The sequence below is a fragment of the Salvia hispanica genome, chromosome 1, assembly GCF_023119035.1.
Source record: "Salvia hispanica cultivar TCC Black 2014 chromosome 1, UniMelb_Shisp_WGS_1.0, whole genome shotgun sequence".
Lineage (NCBI taxonomy): Eukaryota > Viridiplantae > Streptophyta > Magnoliopsida > Lamiales > Lamiaceae > Salvia > Salvia hispanica.
In genome coordinates, this window is record NC_062965.1 from 22297734 (window position 1) to 22316405 (window position 18672).

General features: G+C 38.8%; 3 protein-coding genes across 3 annotated transcripts; all 3 read left to right on the forward strand.

The window, feature by feature from the left end:
* The first annotated feature begins 9499 nt into the window (after positions 1 to 9499).
* Positions 9500 to 11269, forward strand: LOC125190331 (receptor-like protein 30). Its single transcript, XM_048087610.1, has 2 exons — positions 9500 to 10364; positions 10686 to 11269. The coding sequence occupies exons 1-2, from the start codon at positions 9500 to 9502 to the stop codon at positions 11267 to 11269; spliced, it is 1449 nt and encodes a 482-aa protein (XP_047943567.1).
* LOC125194273 (receptor-like protein 42) lies at positions 10312 to 12045 on the forward strand. The gene has a single exon (XM_048092439.1). It carries the CDS (start codon positions 11485 to 11487, stop codon positions 12019 to 12021), a length of 537 nt encoding a protein of 178 aa, XP_047948396.1. The 5' UTR covers positions 10312 to 11484; the 3' UTR covers positions 12022 to 12045.
* A 2499-nt stretch (positions 12046 to 14544) lies between these two features.
* LOC125190340 (receptor-like protein 35) lies at positions 14545 to 17148 on the forward strand. Its single transcript, XM_048087622.1, has 2 exons — positions 14545 to 16246; positions 16397 to 17148. Exons 1-2 carry the CDS (start codon positions 14545 to 14547, stop codon positions 17146 to 17148), a joined length of 2454 nt encoding a protein of 817 aa, XP_047943579.1.
* Positions 17149 to 18672: the final 1524 nt, after the last annotated feature.

Below are 18672 nucleotides of genomic sequence, written 5' to 3' on the forward strand. Positions count from 1 at the left end.
AAAGAGTCTGGTCTTGAACTTTGAGAAATGCCACTTTATGGTTACAGAAGGAATTGTTCTAGGACACGTGGTGTCAGAAAAGGGGATCCAGGTGGATCAAGCTAAAGTGGATGTCATATCCAAACTACCCTTCCCTACTGATCAGAAAGGAATAAGAGGTTTCCTTGGCCATGCTGGATTTTATCGAAGATTTATCAAGGATTTCGCCAAGATTGCCCAACCTCTTACCAGGCTTCTCCAGAACGAGGTGGAGTTCGTATTCGATGAGCATTGCAAGGCTTCCTTCAACCTCCTTAAGGAAAAATTGATTTCTGCACCAATCATTCAGGCTCCTGACTGGGATCACCCCTTCGAGGTGATGTGCGATGCTAGTGACTATGCAGTGGGGGCCGTACTGGGTCAGAAGATAGATGGGAAAAGGTACGTGATATTCTATGCCTCAAAAACCCTGAATCAACCCCAACGAAATTATGACACCACCGAGAAAGAGATGTTGGCGGTTGTCTATTCATTCGAGAAGTTCAGACAGTACCTACTGGGATCCAGAGTCATCGTCTATACTGATCATGCGGCGATCAAGTATCTCATTGCAAAGAAGGAGTCAAAGCCCCGACTGATCAGATGGGTGCTGCTCTTACAAGAATTTGACTGGGTAGAAGACAAAAAGGGAGTTGAGAACAAGGTAGCGGACCACTTGAGTAGAATAATACAAGAAGGGAGCGATTGAAGATGTAAGGGATCGATTCCCGAGAAGAGCATTTATGTGAAGTGATTTTCTCCGTGAAAAAAATCGATTGGGAAGAGGAGGCTCACTGGGCAGGACGCGACAACCAAGGGCAAGGAGAAAGTGGGACAGGAACCCTGGTATGCGGACTTGGCAAACTACCTAGTAACGGGAGAACTGCCAATGGTGCCAAACGTGACAAAGGCTCAGAGGATGAAGATCAAAAGCGAAGCAAAGTATTGTTTCTGGGACGATCCATACTTGTGGAAGGCAGGAGCAGACCAGGTCATTAGAAGATGTGTTCCTGACTGGGAGCAACGGGATGTACTGACGCACTGCCACGCCTTGGCATGTGGAGGACATTTCGGGCGAAGAAAGACTGCCAGGAAAGTGCTAGATAGCGGATTCTACTGGCTGACCCTGAATAGAGATGCATACGAGTTCTGCAAGGGCTGTGACAGTTGCCAACTGACTGGTGGGATCTCCGCGAGGGATGAATGCCGCAAGTTCCAGTAATAGTTTGTGAGGTGTTCGACATCTGGGGTATGGACTTCATGGGTCCTTTTCCCTCATCTTATGGGAACTCCTACATCCTGGTGGCAGTTGACTACGTATCAAAATGGATAGAAGCCAAGGCCACAAACACTTGTGAATCTAAGGAAGTCACCAAGTTCCTCAAGAGTCATATATTCAGCCGATTTGGGATACCAAGGGCAATCATCTCCGATCAAGGGACTCACTTCTGCAACCGAACGGTCGAAGCATTGATGAAGAAGTACGGAGTTCATCACCGCCTATCCAGTCCTTACCACCCTCAAGCCAACGGCCAAGCAGAGATCTCAAACAGGGAAATAAAGAGCATTTTAGAGAAGACAGTCAACCCCTCGAGAAAAGATTGGAGCACAAGGTTGGAAGATGCTCGGTGGGCATATCGGACAGCCTACAAAACTCCTATAGGGATGTCCCCTCTATCGCATCATCTTTGGGAAGATGTGTCACTTGCCAGTGGGAATTGAACACCGAGCATACTGGGCAGTACAACAGGTTAATGTGGATGCTAAGGCCTGTGAAGAGGAAAGGAAGCTACAACTTCAAGAGCTAGAAGAACTCAGATTGGAGTCGTTTGACTCAGCCATGTGGTACAAGGAGAAAACAAAGATGTGGCACGACAAAAATCTGAGAACCAAGGATCTCCAAGTTGGCGAAAGTACTACTCTTCCAGTCAAGACTGAAGCTAATGCCTGGGAAGCTCAAATCCAAATGGGCAGGACCTTACATTATCACTGCATTACGTGCTAATGGAGCGGTCGAGATTTCAGGGAGTATCCCTAACTCTGAACCTTTTGTCGTTAATGGACATAGATTGAAAATATATAGGGAAAATGAAGAGGTGTGTGTAGTGGAAGAAATTCCACTACACTTTAAGAGCGTCTAAATGACCAGTAGGAAAGGGATTTGAAGTTTCACTTGGTCAGCGGCATAAGTATTGTACTTACTGACCGGGTAAAACTTCAAATACCCTTAGTAATGATGTAAATATTGTAAATATTTGATAATTTAATTTAAGTTAAGAAGGAAAAACAACAAAAAGATTTTTCGGATCTTAGATATTAATTCGGAGTTCGTACTGACCACGAGGATACCACTTGGGTGAAACTCTGAATTATATTAAAGAGCCATTTATTTACTTTTTCTATTTCTAGCTAATTGAGAAGAGGGAGTTGAGTAAAGTTTGAATTTTGGGTGTGTTGCAGCTTTGCAGGCGAGTGCAGAGGCTGGGAGGCGCGTGAGACAAGGACGTGACAAGCAACGTCCAATCGGCTGCCAGCAAGCACAACCGCCTCCCACACGAAGCGTCTCAACCGAGCGACCGCCTACAACCGGTCAAAACCCTCAACTGCCCACCACTCTATAAAACACCCCACCGCCTACTCCCCTTCACTTTACAAACCCTACCTGCACTCTCTCTCTCACAACCACCACCCCCACTCCGAAAAACTACCACCCACTACAGAAACCACCGCAAACCACCACCGGTACAGTCATGGCAAAGAGAAAGGCAACCAACAACCCGGCATCTACCACCGGCGAAGCCTCGTCAAAACTCCAGCCAGCAGCCGAGTCGCGGCCGCCAAGCCTACAACGATCACAACCACCGCCGATGACACAAATCCCGGCGATGATTCCTCTAGACGCACTGGCGGCGTTTCTAAGCCAACAGGACCCCAACAGAGACTGGGCAACAACCCTAGCCGGATTTAGCCTAACCGGAGGAATGCCGGCGACATCAAACCCTACCCCAACTGCAACCACAGAAAACCCACCCACCACCACCCCAAAAACCTCAATTCCGATGTCCGAAAATATTTCCTCAACAATTGCTGCACAATCAGAACCCTCCCACCCTTTTCCCATACACCAACAAACAGAGCCGCTGGACGTCAGTCCTCTTTCCGCCTATCAAGATCCCAACTGGGGAGAAACAGAAGATAAGGAAGGTGGTGGAAGAGCAAGCGAGAGCGAGAAAGGTGAAGCAGATGAGATTAGGGCCACTGACGCAAAAATCGATGTAGCGGAGGAGGAGATAGATCTGAACGAGACGGCAAGGAAGCAAGGGATAATGACGGATGAAGAATTCCAAACGGTTTTGGGAAAAGGGGATCGAATCGTGATAAACCCTCAAGGGGTGGCTGAGGTACTGGACCTCGCATCCCAAGCAGTAGGGAAGGGGGAAGCAACAAAGGAAGCGGAGAAGTCGGAAGGGGTAGTCCACCAATCAGTGGAGGAGAGGACAGACGAACAACCGGAAAAGGCAGAACAACCTGAGGAGGAGGGGCAAGAGCCAGACACACATCAAGGGGAAGCCTCAGTGGTAACTAAACCCAAGCCAGTAAAGAGGAGGCTAGTGTTGAAAAACAACCCCAAGGCAGAAAGGCAGAAACCCCAAAGAGTGTCACAGAGATGTTTAGGAAAGTGGACGTCCAACAAGGCAGGAGCAAACACCGCAGCAGATGCAGTGGAGGTTTCGAGTGATGACGAGAAGACTACTCCTACAAAACCTGGGAAGGAGCCCTCGAATGCTAGCCAGGAGGACACCCAAATGGCAACGGGACAGTATCAGCAACGCCGACTGACCAGGAGGAGAATACTGACAAGGTGGCTGAGGGTCTGGACCTCGCATCAGAGTCAGTAGGTCGGGAGGAGGCAGCAGGAAGTGATACTAGTGCCCGCATGGTGGCCGAGCCTACCGCCCAGGAGGACACTGTGACTAAAGTGAATTAAAATTGCCAACTCGCTAGGATTGGTTTTCAAGGAAACTGGGACTAAGTTCAATGGAACTTATCACGTCCTTCAGAGGATTTCATGGGTTAAGAGGTTTTAGGTAAACCATAGAGCTTGAAGATTTCTTGATAGAAATGAAACATGTCTCGATACGGAACTGGACGAATTGAATCTGAATTCTCATAATAGGTGATACGCCCGGATTTTGCACTGTTTTAAGGCCATTATTTGGTCCGTTTTTGTCATCAAAATCACTCTACATGTCCATTATTTGCATATTCTATACATTTTGGTATTTTGACATGTTTTGTGAGAAATGTGCATATTTGAGCCGAAAAGGGGAGTAAAAACGCATAGTCTGGAAATCTGGAGTCAGACGGCGACCAGCGACCGCCGCGAAGTTGTATGGCGACCGCCGGCGCCCAGCGGTCAGAGCTATGTGGCGGCCCGCCTCGGAAATTTATGCTAGGAGAAGAGTCTCGCCCGGCGACCGCCGGAGGACATGTGGCGGTCCGCCACCGAAGGGTCAGAATCTCTGGACTCCAACGCGGCGACCGCCGGCCAAGGTGCGGCGGCCTGCCGGAGAAAGGCGGCGAATCCGACCAGCCCTAGATTTGCTCCAAGATTTACCAAATTTTGCAGATCTTTTCCTTCTATGATGAGGAATAATCTTCCCCTATAAATAGGACCTCAAGCTTCATCAAAAAAGGAGTTTTTTTTTTGGACACACAACAAGAACACATTCATAGAGATCAAAAGCTAGAGTACTTCAATTGTGCAAGGAGTTGAAGAAGGATTTCAAGAACATCAAGAACGACAAGGATTCAACCTACGGGTTTTATTTGCTTTAGTTTTATGTTCAAATTGTTTTCCCTTCAATCTATGTTTTTAGTTTATTCAGTCATGTGTAACTAAACTCATAGGATTCTAGGGATGTGTTAGTAGCAACTTTGTTTATACAATTCCGTTTTCTATTTAATATCCGTTCTATACTTTTCTCTCCGTGATTTGCTTGCATTTAGTTGTTTAATGTTTTTAATATTTACTGTTTTCAAAAGTTTCCAAAAATTCTTGTTTCTCCGGATAGTAATTGAGTTCTAGTAGAAGATAGACACTTTGTGTACATCTTCCCCGTGTTCGATACCCGGTACTAACCTTTTGCTATACTATACCTACTCTGTATACTTGCAGGTATTTATAGTGCAAATAAAAAGTGCAGCTGCAGCTGGGCTCGATGGGCACGTAGCCTGTGAAGGCTCCTTCCTTGCTTCAGTTGCATCACCCATCTTTTCCTTTCCACGACTTTGATCTGCAACAGGTGATTTCTCACCTCTCGACTGGCCACCTTGTGCTTGCACATTCTGCATATCCATAAAACCATCATTATGAACAATCTCCAATTGCAAAAGTGTAGTGAAATTTCAAATACAATATATATAAACCACATATTGTTATCAATAAGAAAAACTTACTTGACTGTCATCACCATCAAACAGATTCCAATTAGGCATATAATTTTCCAATTCAATTTTTTTATCTAGAGCACTCATCATTTTTTCGATTGCTGCCAGCCAGTCAGGATTCTGCAGATCCTCGTCATCCAAATTTTGAGCAAGTGTTTCAACTTGATCTTTTGTTTTCATCCGTCTCTTCTCTCTCTTTCCATTAGTCAGCATTATCAACCCCGCTGCAGATGCTACCTTAAAACTATTCATTTCAAGTATGTGCTCTGGTGGTGCATGTAACGTAGCAGCAAACTTGAATATTCCATCAGCCAAAAGATTTCCAGCACGATAGACATCAGCAGTAAATTTCCTTGCTTCTATTTCCTCGTTGTGTTGCTGCTTTGTTTCTGCTGAAGTTGAAGGACCGGCCATATCATTCACCTCATCCAAGATTTGTTGCTCTTGCGCTCGGATTAATGCTTTGTCATCATCAACAAGTTGTTGTGGCATTCTGTCATCATAGTAACCCAGCCCAAATCCACCAGCATTGATCTCTAGGGCTTCTCTTGCTTTTAACGCCTCCAACTCCCACATGTTAATTGATGGGAAACGTCGTTCAACTGTTCTTCTTCCTACTATCATCCTGTCCACATAACATCCCTGACATACAGAAGCATAAAAAACTTTAGTATATGCATTTTTTTAAATTTTTTTTTAAGAAAGTTACGCTTACAATAAGGAAAACTATTGGACCAGTGTAGTATCTGCTAGAGGAGTTCAGCCATCTGTTATGCACATCTAACAGAACATTGATGACGTATTCACACCAATTGTATTCATGGATGATTGACAAATCATCCAAGATATGTAGGATCTTTGGGATAACAGGTCCATCTGCTGGGGTCTCTATAAAACAGTATTCCATGAGCACCAAGAACAGTCTCTTGAATTGGTCACCACCATCTACCTCATTCAACATCAGTATGGCAATGTCATCAACATATATATTTTTCCTTGGTTTTTTAAGAGACTTTGCAACGGCTTCCATCCACGACAAATCATGCTTCCGGAGTTTCCGTTCAATACGATTTTTTCCTTTAGGAAGGCCAAGCGTCAGATGCACATCAACTTCGTCGATGTGCCTGCATTCTGTCCCTGGCCCTCCTATAGGTAACCCACAAGCAATGGGATTGAAATATGATGCAACCCAGAATCCCAGTTTTGGAGGTATGAAATTTAACTTGAAATTCAGAAGTGCCCCAAACCCCAGGTCAATTATATCCCTTTTTTGCTTTCCATTTAGATACTCCATGGTATTTCCAAATATTTCTGGCTTTAATCTGAATAGCAAGGCATTCACACCCTTGTTTAATCTTATCAAAACTACCAAAAAAAAAATATTTCAATACTACATTATTATAAATGATGGACTGCAATATAGAACAACAAATACTGCAAGATGATGATGCATTATTCTAAATGATGCACTGCAATGTATAACAAGCAATACAACAATATATACCATTAAATAAAGCAATATAGCATGCAAAACAGCAAGATGATGCATTATCCTAAATGGTGCACTGCAATCTATAACAAACAAGACTGCATTATTTTAAATGTTGCACTGCAATGTATAAGAAGTAACACAACAATATGACATAAATTATCTTATTTGTTGGTCCCTCATTTTAACTAGTAGAATGATAAGTATCTAATCATGTCATGATTTAGGTATGCATTATCAATAATTGCTATAACTAATATCACTTTAAACATAATTTAAAATTAGCAAAAGTTCATCTAATCTATACAGTAAAGACTGTTATCTATTTTGTTACTTGCACTAACTCATATAGATTAATTTTGTCAGACAAAGATCTGTCATATAATCCAAATCAATTGTGTAAATATGGAAAACTGCAAGATCATGATGCAGTATTCTAAATGGACTACTGCAATATATATCAAATAAGACTGCATTATTATTATAAATGACCCACTGCAATATATAACAAGTAATACTGCAAGATTTTTCACAATACCTTCACCTCCAGGTCCTCTTATTTCTTCATTCGTGTTTATTCTCGTGCTTGTTTCAGTTTCCACTTCTTCCTCATTCATATTTTCATTATTAGGTCTAGTTTCAGCTTCACTTGTATCCCCTCTAGATTCTTCCTCTTCTATCTGTGATTTTGTTCTTTTTCTTGCCATTCATTAAACCAATAACATACAAATCATCCACAAAATGAATCATGCAGTAACATAACCCCTTCTATACATTAATACAAGCAAATCACTAACTAAGCAAATCACCAAATCAGCAATTCACTTCGAGTACAACAATACTTAATCCAATAGATAAAAAATCACAATAGTCCGTCACAATGTGTTAAAAAACCCTTATACATGAAGCAAATAGCTATAAAATTTCGAAAATCACCAAAAACAGACTAAAACCTCAGATCGAAACATTAAACAAGGCATCAATTGAATGAATAATATACATACATAAATCTGCATTCACAACAAAGTAACATTCTGGAAACCTATTTCGTTCAACCCTAAATGGAATCCAATTAACATACCTTGTGAACTGTTTTCACCGTTTACTTATTGTAGGCGTTCGGAATTCCAGAAATTAGCCCTAAATCGCGCGATTCACGGTGTAGTCGTGGCTGGAAATTGAAGTTACACGGTGTAGAGGCGGAGGCGGTGGGATTTATAGGTGGAGGCGGCGGGATGAGATTTTGATCGGAGATTTGGAGATTCGGCGATCTAGAGGTGCAGTCGGGGAGAGAGAGAAGAGTTGGGGAGAGAGAGAGGCGAATTGGGAGAATGAAGGCGAATTTGGGGGTAACCCTAATTTGAATCTAATTGAAATGACTAAAATGACCCGGACTGCAATTCGGTATACACTAGACAGCAATCTCAATTCTGTTCACGAAATTAAATCTTGAGCGTTGGATTTCCGGATCTAAGGGTGGATATTGGTGGTATGATGTTATTTTAACTATGGTGGCACCCTATATATATATATATATATATATATATATATATATATATATATATAGGGATGTATTCAAATCCTTTTCATATCTTTTGTCCTTTTTCCTTCTTAATCCTAGCCCCACGATTTTGTCATCTGACGGTTAGATTAATGTCACGTGTCATTTAATAATGCACATTTTCATTCTAATAATGCACAGCGGCTAATAATGCAACATTATAGACTAATAATGCACATTTTCATTCTAATAATGCACAACGGCTAATAATGCATTGATCACAACCATCCAATGTAAAGATCCAAGGGCTGAGATTAAGAAGAAAATAGGACACTTAGGGTCCAAAGGAGCCTAACGCACCCCTATATATATATATATATGAATCATTATTTTTCTTCTGTTCAGAAAAATATTTTGCTTAAAAAAAATATAAATACCAATATTTCAATTTTGAATGAAAAAATATCTAGTGATATATTTTAGTCTGATGAGTAGGCTTGACTTTTGGATTGGGCCGAGCCATGTCTTTGAGGTTTCACAAGATTTAGGCACATGGATCCGGGCACAATTTTTGTGTAAGTGCAACAGTAAAATTTGTGAAGTTGAAGTAAATATCGAAATTTAGGTAAACAATTAAAACTTAAATGTACTAACTTTTTATTATCCATCTGAGTGGAGTTTGGATTTGTTTACTTGAATTAGAAATATTTGTTACCAGTAACCTTTTAATTTAGTGATAATTTCAAAGTCTTCGTCTTTGTCTTTCAAATTGATTTTAGACACAATGTGATTTACTATTTGTTCAATTTTCCACATGGTAGGCCAATGCAACATATGGTGTAAACTATCAACATAGACTTCAAGAGTTGACTTGAAAGACTAATAGCCTTATTTTTAATAGTTTTCTAATTTTGCTTTTGAAAAGCAAGTGCACAATTTTGACTTATTAATTTTGCTTTTGTTTACTTATGAATTAGTGTAAAGCAAGTGTCTATGGGAGCAATTCCACCATAATATTAACATACATCCTCTTCTTATCAATGGCAATGGCAGTTTCTTCGCTTCTCCGCCTCTTTTTCTTCTTCGTCTTCTTCATAATATTTGTCGATGGCCAATGCCTCGATGATCAAAAAAAGTTTTTACTTGAGCTCAGAAGTGAATTCAAATTCAATTCTTCCATTTCACAGATTTTGGTGAATTGGAATGAGACAGGTGGTTGTTGTGAATTCAAATTCAATAATTCCATTCCAACTATGAATTGGAATGAGACAGGTGATTGTTGCAAATGGTCCGGCATTGAATGTGATGGCTCGGGGCACGTTATCAGTTTGATCTTCCCCTCCCACGGCATGTCAGGCAGAATCGGTGAGTCATCAGCCCTTTTCCGGTTGACATACTTGTCGAGCCTTGACCTCTCGGACAATGACTTCACCACAACTGAGATTCCTAACCAATTCCATCGCCTCCCGAATTTGGCATCCCTTGATTTGTCAAGTTCTGGTTTCATGGGAGCAATTCCATCCACGTTGGGCAACCTAACAGAGCTAGTCGAACTCCACTTATCAAGTAACTTCCTAACTGGTCCAATTCCTTCATTTCATTACTGCAAGAATCTTGAATGGATTGACCTTAGTCATAATAATCTAATGGGCTCACTTTCTCACTTGCATTTTCAAGGTCTTACAAACCTCTCCCTTATAGATTTAAGCCACAATTCATTGAATGGAACCATTCCTCACCATCTTTTTGTCCTCCCTTCAATTAACTATCTTCATCTATCCAAGAACCAATTCATTGGACAAATCAAAGATATTTCCATTGTAGACTCTAACCTTTTTCGGCTGGATTTGAGTGGTAATAGGATTGGAGGTCCTATTCCTAACTTCTTCTTCCAGCTTCATCAACGTTCTCATGCTTTCGGACAACTTGTTCAATGGCACTTTTAGACTCAATAAGATTCAAAGCTTACAAGACTTGGGCAACTTACTCTTTCTGACAACAACTTGTCGGTTGACACAACCAACATGAGTTCAAGTTCGCATGGATATCCCAATTTAATGGTGTTATTCATGTCATCTTGCAATTTGTACGATTTCCCAAATCTTAGAAATGCATCCAATTTGCTTAGTTTGGACCTCTCAAACAATCGTTTGCGAGGGGAGGTACCTGGTTGGATTTGGGAAATTGAATTGTACTATTTGGACCTTTCTTTTAATCTTCTTACAGGTTTGAAAATGCCTCTCATCACTCCAAATTTCAGTGATTCTATTTTCTTGCTCACCAACAATCGATTAACTGGAGTGATTCCATCCTCTATATGCATAGCATCTTCACTCAGTGTTCTCGACTTGTCATTTAATAACTTGAGTGGTAGCATACCTCCTTGCCTAGTCAACACTAGGCAAGTGCTTAATCTTAGGGGAAACAAAGTCAGTGGTGTTATCCCTGATCAATTTTCGAGTGAGTGTAGCCTACAAACCTTTGATGTTAGTAACAATAGCTTAGTCGGGGAGGTTCCTATGTCTCTGGGAAATTGTAAGAATTTATTGGTGATGAATGTTGGAAACAACAATTTCAAGGATACATTCCCTTGCATGTTGTCGTTGGGCTTGCGCATCCTTGTCTTGCGCTCCAACAGATTCTATGGAGACTTGAGATGTCGTAAGGGTTGGCCAAATCTTCAAATTCTGGATATATCTTCAAACAATTTCAGTGGTCGTCTAAATTTGCTAAACATCTCAAGTTTGAGAGGAATGGTGCTACAAAGTCCTACACAGGGTAGGCTCAACCGCTCAACTCTAACTTTTTAGTTGCCAGTAGTTTCTACCGCAATGAGGTGACATTAACTGTCAAAGGACTTGAGGTGAAGCTTGTGAAGATTTGGCCTGACTTTACATCCATCGATTTGACTTCCAATCATTTTGAAGGAGAACTACCAGATGCAATTGGTAATCTTAGCTCACTCTATCTTCTCAACTTATCACACAACTCTCTCACTGATGCAATCCCAAGATCATTGGGTGCCATGAAAGAGCTTGGGTCGCTCGACCTCTCTTCAAACAAGCTCACCGGAAGAATACCAGAGGAACTTGCCACACTCACTTTCCTTTCAGTTTTGAACTTGTCATACAATCATCTCAGTGGAATGATCCCAACTAGCACTCAGTTTCAAACGTTTCCGGCAAGTTCATTTGAAGGAAATCCGGGGTTATCTGGTTACCCACTCAATGGAAGTTTCAACGACCCTCATCCACCTGGTCAATCAGAGGATTCGGAACCAAAAGATGAGGAGATTGAGTGGGAATACGTGTTTGCTGCACTTGGTTATGTTGTGGGATTAGGAAGCGGCGCATGGACACTGTTATGTTGCAGAAGCTTGAGAGAAAGATACTTTGAGAAGATAGAAGAGGTTGCTGACAAGATATTTTATGAGAGAGGGAGGAGAAAAAGACATGAAAGAAGAATAGAAGAGAAGAAGAGAAGAAGAGAAGAGAAGAAAGGAGGAATGGGCTTAGGAGATATCATCAGTAAAGGTTTACTGTGTAATTTGGCTTGTGTTTGATTAGCATAATGTGTGGTGTGAACTTTTGTGTGCTCCAAACTTCTATCATTAATCATATGATAATGTTTTTGTAGTACTCCATATCTTATTTTATTTAGATCGAACAAATTGATTTTGTTTTTGTGTGTGCCAATTTTGAGTTTTTATAAGATTAGACCTAACTTGATAAATTATTTGGTTGTCTTATGGGCTTGGGATAAGTCTTATTTTGATTTGGGTTGAATTATGCTTTTGTTAGTCTACGATAGTCAATAGGAAATAAACTCAAAAAGATGATGCATAATTCAAACAATAAAACGTTTGGAGGATTCGGGTCATCGCAATAACATGACAAATATTGCCAAAACAAATATCTCATCTGCTATTAAAACAAACCCCAAACCCTATTCAAAAGATGCCACAAAATGAATCTTCTTTTGAATTAAAAATATCTATTAATATATTTTAGTCTGATGAGTGGGCTTGATTTTTGAATCGGGCTGAGCCATGTCTTTAAGGTTTCACAAGATTTAGGCAGGCCTGATTTAATAAATTGATAGATGATGTGGTGGTCCCATGGGTTTTCGGATAAGTATTTTGGATTGAGTTTGATGGTTGAAAGGTGTTGACCAACTTATTTAAATGTAGTGTATCTTGTTTTTATGTTTATGTAATGGAAAATGACAGACTAATTCAGTGGTTATAGACAAAATTTTATTGATTACTTAGGCGTTTATATGTGCAAAAATCAACATTTAATATTGTCGAAGGTTGAAATTTTGCAAGGTCTTGTGAATAGGATAAAATGGTAGTACCTTATAAGTGGACGAATGATTATTAAATTAAAGCTGTATCATCAAATTAATCATGACTTTATATACACTCAAAATATATTATCCTTAAGTTGAAGCATGCCATTTCTCTTTCTTCATCATACATATGAATGTAAAATTAAAATTATAAGATTAATGAAAAAAATCTTAAGATAAATAAGACAATTGGCCCATCAAACATACATAAAGCCCACCAAACACGGCCTAGTTCGATCCACTTCCATGGGCCAAGAAAGGGCCCACTTTACGGGAGAGTATATTACTGGGCTGGGCCCAAATAATTTAATTAAAGACAATTGGCCCATTTTTTAACACAATCAATTTGTGAAATTTTTTGCGTATCTGCAAATTAGATTGCTACAATTTACAAATAGGAAGAGCGGATCAAATTAAAACTTAATTATTCTTATATCAAAATTAATGACAACTAGAATTATTAGATTAGGGTGATCAACTGCTTAGATTATACCACGTAGCAGATTTAAAAGATTTATTTTATGTGAGAAGGGAAATTAAATATACTTTATAATTGACATTCCTTAAAATATTTCATAATTTATTTAGTAATTTGCCAACGTCAGAAATTATAACGGCCATGTCACCAATGCTTTCACCCAAAATTCAACCATGTGATATGATTGGCCAAAATTAAAACATCCTAATATTTCATTTTTAAATCTTATAAAAGTTATCCAAATTAAATTAAAGTATGTGATTTATATTGATTTATCCCTAATATATGAGAAAAGCAAAGCGTGTAAGATGGGTAGAAAAAAGGTTATCGGCGCGTTGGCCTACCATTGTAATTTTTTTATTTTTAAAGAATCAATCAAACCAGTAGTCTCTCAATCAAATTGTGATATGCTTTTAACATTTTCTTCATATATATACTTCTTGTTTTTTGAATAATTTCTTGAGGAAAGTCTTTTCCTAATTCCTAGAATACAAAATTCGATATTCGACTCACAAATAATTTCATTTTTTAAATTATACACGAAATATGTGATTTACAAGTTGGTAAAATTTAATATGAAATGCTACTCATAAAAAGTTTATAAGCTTTGTAAAAAAATATATTCAGATCCTTCCAATACGCCCGACTTTCGTTATTTCCATTTTTTTTTATTTTAATGCTTTTGGAGCAACCCCTACCAATGTGTTATGAATTACTATATACTTTCCTCTCCATGAATGTTTTTCTATGTCATAAAAAAATCATACCAAGTGAATGGACAAATTTATTTCTATTATTCTTAATTAATATAAAGAATATGAAAAATTTAATGAGTAGTAATATGGAATATGTATAAAGAATAAATTTGATAAGACATTATAATAGGCATATCATTTCCATCTCATCTAATTTTCTCCATAAATCTATAATATAGTTTGTATTATTCTTATTATTTATTTTCATAAGTGGTTAGAATTTGAAAAGATTTAGTAATTTGTTTATGTTTGATTTATTTCTAGAAGGTATTTTTTAATAATTTCTTTAACACGCACTTAAACATAATTTTTACAGAGAAAGCATAGATTGGCTTTTGAAAAGCAAGAGAGCAACGAAGAAGACTGTCACGTCCATAAACCAATAATTGTAGTATTTTTTTGAAATATTTATATCCTCTTAATGCTTGCATGTGGTAGTATAAATCAAGTGTATAAACTCAATTGTCTCAACCATAATACATATCCTCTTCTTTAATTTGCGATGCCAGTTTCTTTGCTTCTCCGCCTCCTTTTCTTCTTCTTCTTCTTCTTCTTCTTCTTTGTAATATTTGTCGACGGCCAGTGCCTCAATGATCAAAAAAAGCTGTTACTTGAGCTCAGGAGCGAATTCAAATTCAATTCCTCCATTTCACAGAGTTTGGTGAACTGGAATGAGACAGGTGATTGTTGCCAATGGAAGCTCGTGGAATGCGATGACTCGGGTCACGTTATCAGTTTGGACCTCAGCAGCGAGGGCGTCTCTGGCAGAATAGGTGAGTCATCAGCCCTTTTCCGGTTGACATACTTGTCGAGGCTTGACCTCTCAGACAATGACTTCACCACAAGTGAGATTCCTAACCAATTCCATCGTCTCACGAATTTGGCACACCTTTCTATGACAAATTCTGGTGTCATGGGACCATTTCCATCCACGCTTGCTAACTTGGCAAACCTAGTTGAACTATACTTAACAAGTAACTTCCTAACTGGTTCAATTCCTACATTTCATAACTGCAAGAATATTGAATGGATATACCTTGGTGATAATAATCTTTCGGGCTCACTTTCTCACTTGCATTTTCAAGGTCTTACAAACCTTTTTGGTTTAGATTTAAGCCAGAATTTATTGAATGGCACCATTCCTCACCATCTTTTCGCCCTACCTTTTATTGGTGTTCTTTATCTATCCAACAACCAATTCAGTGGACAAATCAGAGAAATTTCCATTTTAGACCACTCTAACCTTTCTAAGCTAGATTTGAGTGGTAATAGGATTGGAGGCCCTATTCCTAACTTCTTCTTCCAGCTTCCAAACATGTTCATTCTCTGGCTTTCTGACAATTTGTTTAATGGCACTTTTAAACTCAATAAGATTCAAAGTCTGACAAGTCTTTCACAACTTAGTCTTTCTAATAACAACCTGTCAGTTGACACAACCAACATGAGTTCAAGTTCCCATGGATATCCCAATTTAATTCAGGTTCATCTATCATCTTGCAATTTGGACGATTTCCCAGATTTTAGAAATGCGTCCAATTTGTTAAGATTGGACCTCAAAAACAATCATTTGCAAGGGGATATTCCTACTTGGATTTGGGAAACCGAAAAGAGCTATTTGGACCTTTCTTCAAATCTTCTAACAGGTTTGAATAAGGCTCCCATCCCTCCAAATTTTACTTATACAGTTGTCTTGCTCGCAAACAATCGACTAACTGGAATGATTCCATCCTCCTTCTGCAATGCATCTTTACTTCATGTTCTCGACTTGTCATTCAATAACTTGAGTGGTAGCATACCTCCTTGCATAATTAAAGAAAATCTTGCGAGTACAGTGCTCAATCTTAGGGGAAACAAAATCAGTGGTGTTATCCCTGATCAATTTCCTAGTGAGTGTGGCCTACAAACCTTTGATGTTAGTTACAACAACGTAGGCGGGAGGGTTCCTAAGTCTCTGTCAAATTGTAAGTATCTAGAGGTGATGAATGTAGGAAACAATAACCTCAAGGATAATTTCCCTTGTATGTTGTCGTTGAGCTTGCGCATCCTTGTCTTGCGCTCCAACAGATTCCATGGAGATTTGGGATGTCGAAAGAGTTGGCCAAATCTTCAAATTCTGGATATATCTTCAAATGATTTCAGTGGTTATGTGAATTTGCTAAACATCTCAAGTTTGAGAGGAATGGTGCTTGAGAGTCCTACACATGGCAGGCTCAACCGCTCGAACTCTAACTTTTTAGTTGCCGATAATTTCTACCGCAATGAGGTGACAATAACCGTCAAAGGAATTGAAGTGAAGCTTGTGAAGATTTGACCTGACTTTACATCCATTGATTTCTCTTCCAATCATTTTGAAGGAGAAATACCAGATGCAATTGGTAATCTCAGGTCACTCTATCTTCTCAACTTATCACACAACTCTCTCCCTGATACAATCCCAAGATCATTGGGTGCCTTGAAAGAGCTTGGATCGCTCGACCTCTCTTCAAACAAGCTCACCGGGAGAATACCTGATGAGCTCACAAAACTCGATTTCCTTTCATTCTTGAATCTGTCTTACAATTATCTCACCGGACCCATCCCAACTGGCCGCCAGTTTCAAATGTTTACGGCAGATTCATATGTAGGAAACTCGGGGTTATCTGGTTTCCCACTCAACGGGAGTTTCAACAACCCTCATCCACCAGCTGATCCATCGCCATCAGACGATTCAGAATCAAAAGATGAGGAGATTGAGTGGGAATATGTGTTTGCTGCGTCTGGTTATGTTGTGGGAATAGGAAGCGTTGCGTGGACACTGTTTTGCTGCAGAAGCTTGAGAGAAAGATACTTTGAGAAGATAGAGGAGATTGCTGACAAGATATTCTTTGAGAGAGGAAGGAGAACAAGACATGAAAGAAGAGTGAGAAGAAGAAGAGAAGAGAAGAAGAGAAGAACAAGATACTTTGAGAAGATAGAGGAGATTGCTGACAAGATATTCTTTGAGAGAGGAAGGAGAACAAGACATGAAAGAAGAGTGAGAAGAAGAAGAGAAGAGAAGAGAGGAGGAATGGGCTTAGGAGACATCAACTGTGAGGTTGATTGTGTAATTTTGCTTGTGCTTAGTTAGCATAATGTGTGTGAACTTTGGTTTTAGCAATGTGTGTTTCTATTTGTGTGCTCAAAATTCCATCGTTTGATTGTGTTTTGAAATATATTTTATTTAAAATATAGATCAATCAAATTGTTGGTGTATGTGTGAATTTGGAGATTTTATAAGACTAGATATGCTTCTTTGCAATGCACAATAATAGTTATAATTAAATAAAAATATAAAGCATAATCAATGCTAAGAATTCAGATAAATCACAAAAAATGGATGGCTATTATTATGTTTCACGAATATAAGTATAATTGCACGTGCATATGCGTATAGGGTAAAAATTACTTTATTCTTCAATTTTTTTTTCATTGTGGGGCTAGGATTAAGAAGGAAAAAGGACAAAAGATATGAAAAGGATTTGAATACATCCCTATATATATATATATAGGGGCATGTTAGGGTGCCACCACCCCTTAAAATAACACCATACCACCATTTCTAGCCAATCATTTGTACACGTGGACGAAAGACGGGCAGCAATATGCTGGTCTTTGTCCAGCAATTTCTTGAACAGCAATATCCGACCACTATATAGCAATCTATAAATTGTCGTGTAGTGTTTGTAATATTGTTGTGTAGCGTTTATAATATTGTTGTATAAGTGTTGTCACGTTATCATTTTAAGAGGGGTTGTCATTTTAATATATATATATATATATATATATATATATATATATATATATATAGGGATGTATTCAAATACTTTTCATATCTTTTGTCCTTTTTCCTTCTTAATCCTAGCCCCACGATTTTGTCATCTGACGAATAGATTAATGCCACGTTTCATTTAATAATGCACATTTTCATTCTAATAATAATGCCACGTGTCATTTAATAATGCACATTTTCATTCTAATAATGCACATCGGCTAATAATGCAACATTATAGATTAATAATGCATTGATCACAACCATCCAATTCAAGGGTCCAAGGATGTGATTAAGAAGGAAATAGGACACTTAGTGCAAAGGAGCCTAACGCACTCATATATATATATATATATATATATTAAGCATGATAAGATGCCACCATCCCTTAAAATAACACCATACCATCATTTTTAGCCAATCGTTTGTACACGTGGACGAATAATAAGTCTGTCACGCGGCAAAAAAAAAAAAAAAAAACCCCAAAAAAGACGGGCAGCAATGTACTGGTCTTGCAATTTTTCTTGAACAGCAATATCCAACACGTTAGACAGCAATCTATAAATTGCTGTCTAACGTGTTGGATATTGCTGTGTAGCGTTTATAATATTGCTGTATAAGTGGAGTCACGGTGTCATTTTAAGAGGAGTTGTCATTTATATATATATATATAGGGATGTATTCAGGTCAGAACGCTAAGTATAAGTAAAACTCAAAACACTTGCAGTCCATTGGATCATATGATCTAATGGTTAGATTAATGCCACGTGTCATCTAATAATGTAGAATTTTAGACTAATAATGTAGCTCGGATAATAATGTAGCATTTTAGTTTAATAATGT

What these genes read in the sequence shown, in the direction of transcription:
- LOC125194273 (XM_048092439.1), top strand. Translation starts at nt 11,485, where the DNA reads ATGAAAGAGCTTGGGTCGCTCGACCTCTCTTCAAACAAGCTCACCGGA.
- LOC125190340 (XM_048087622.1), top strand. Translation starts at nt 14,545, where the DNA reads ATGCCAGTTTCTTTGCTTCTCCGCCTCCTTTTCTTCTTCTTCTTCTTC. An exon ending in GCTTGAGAGTCCTACACATG is followed by an intron (nt 16,247 to 16,396) that starts GCAGGCTCAACC and finishes ATCATTTTGAAG; the next exon opens with GAGAAATACCAGATGCAATT.
- LOC125190331 (XM_048087610.1), top strand. Translation starts at nt 9,500, where the DNA reads ATGGCAATGGCAGTTTCTTCGCTTCTCCGCCTCTTTTTCTTCTTCGTC. An exon ending in CTTCTTCCAGCTTCATCAAC is followed by an intron (nt 10,365 to 10,685) that starts GTTCTCATGCTT and finishes ATCTTCTTACAG; the next exon opens with GTTTGAAAATGCCTCTCATC.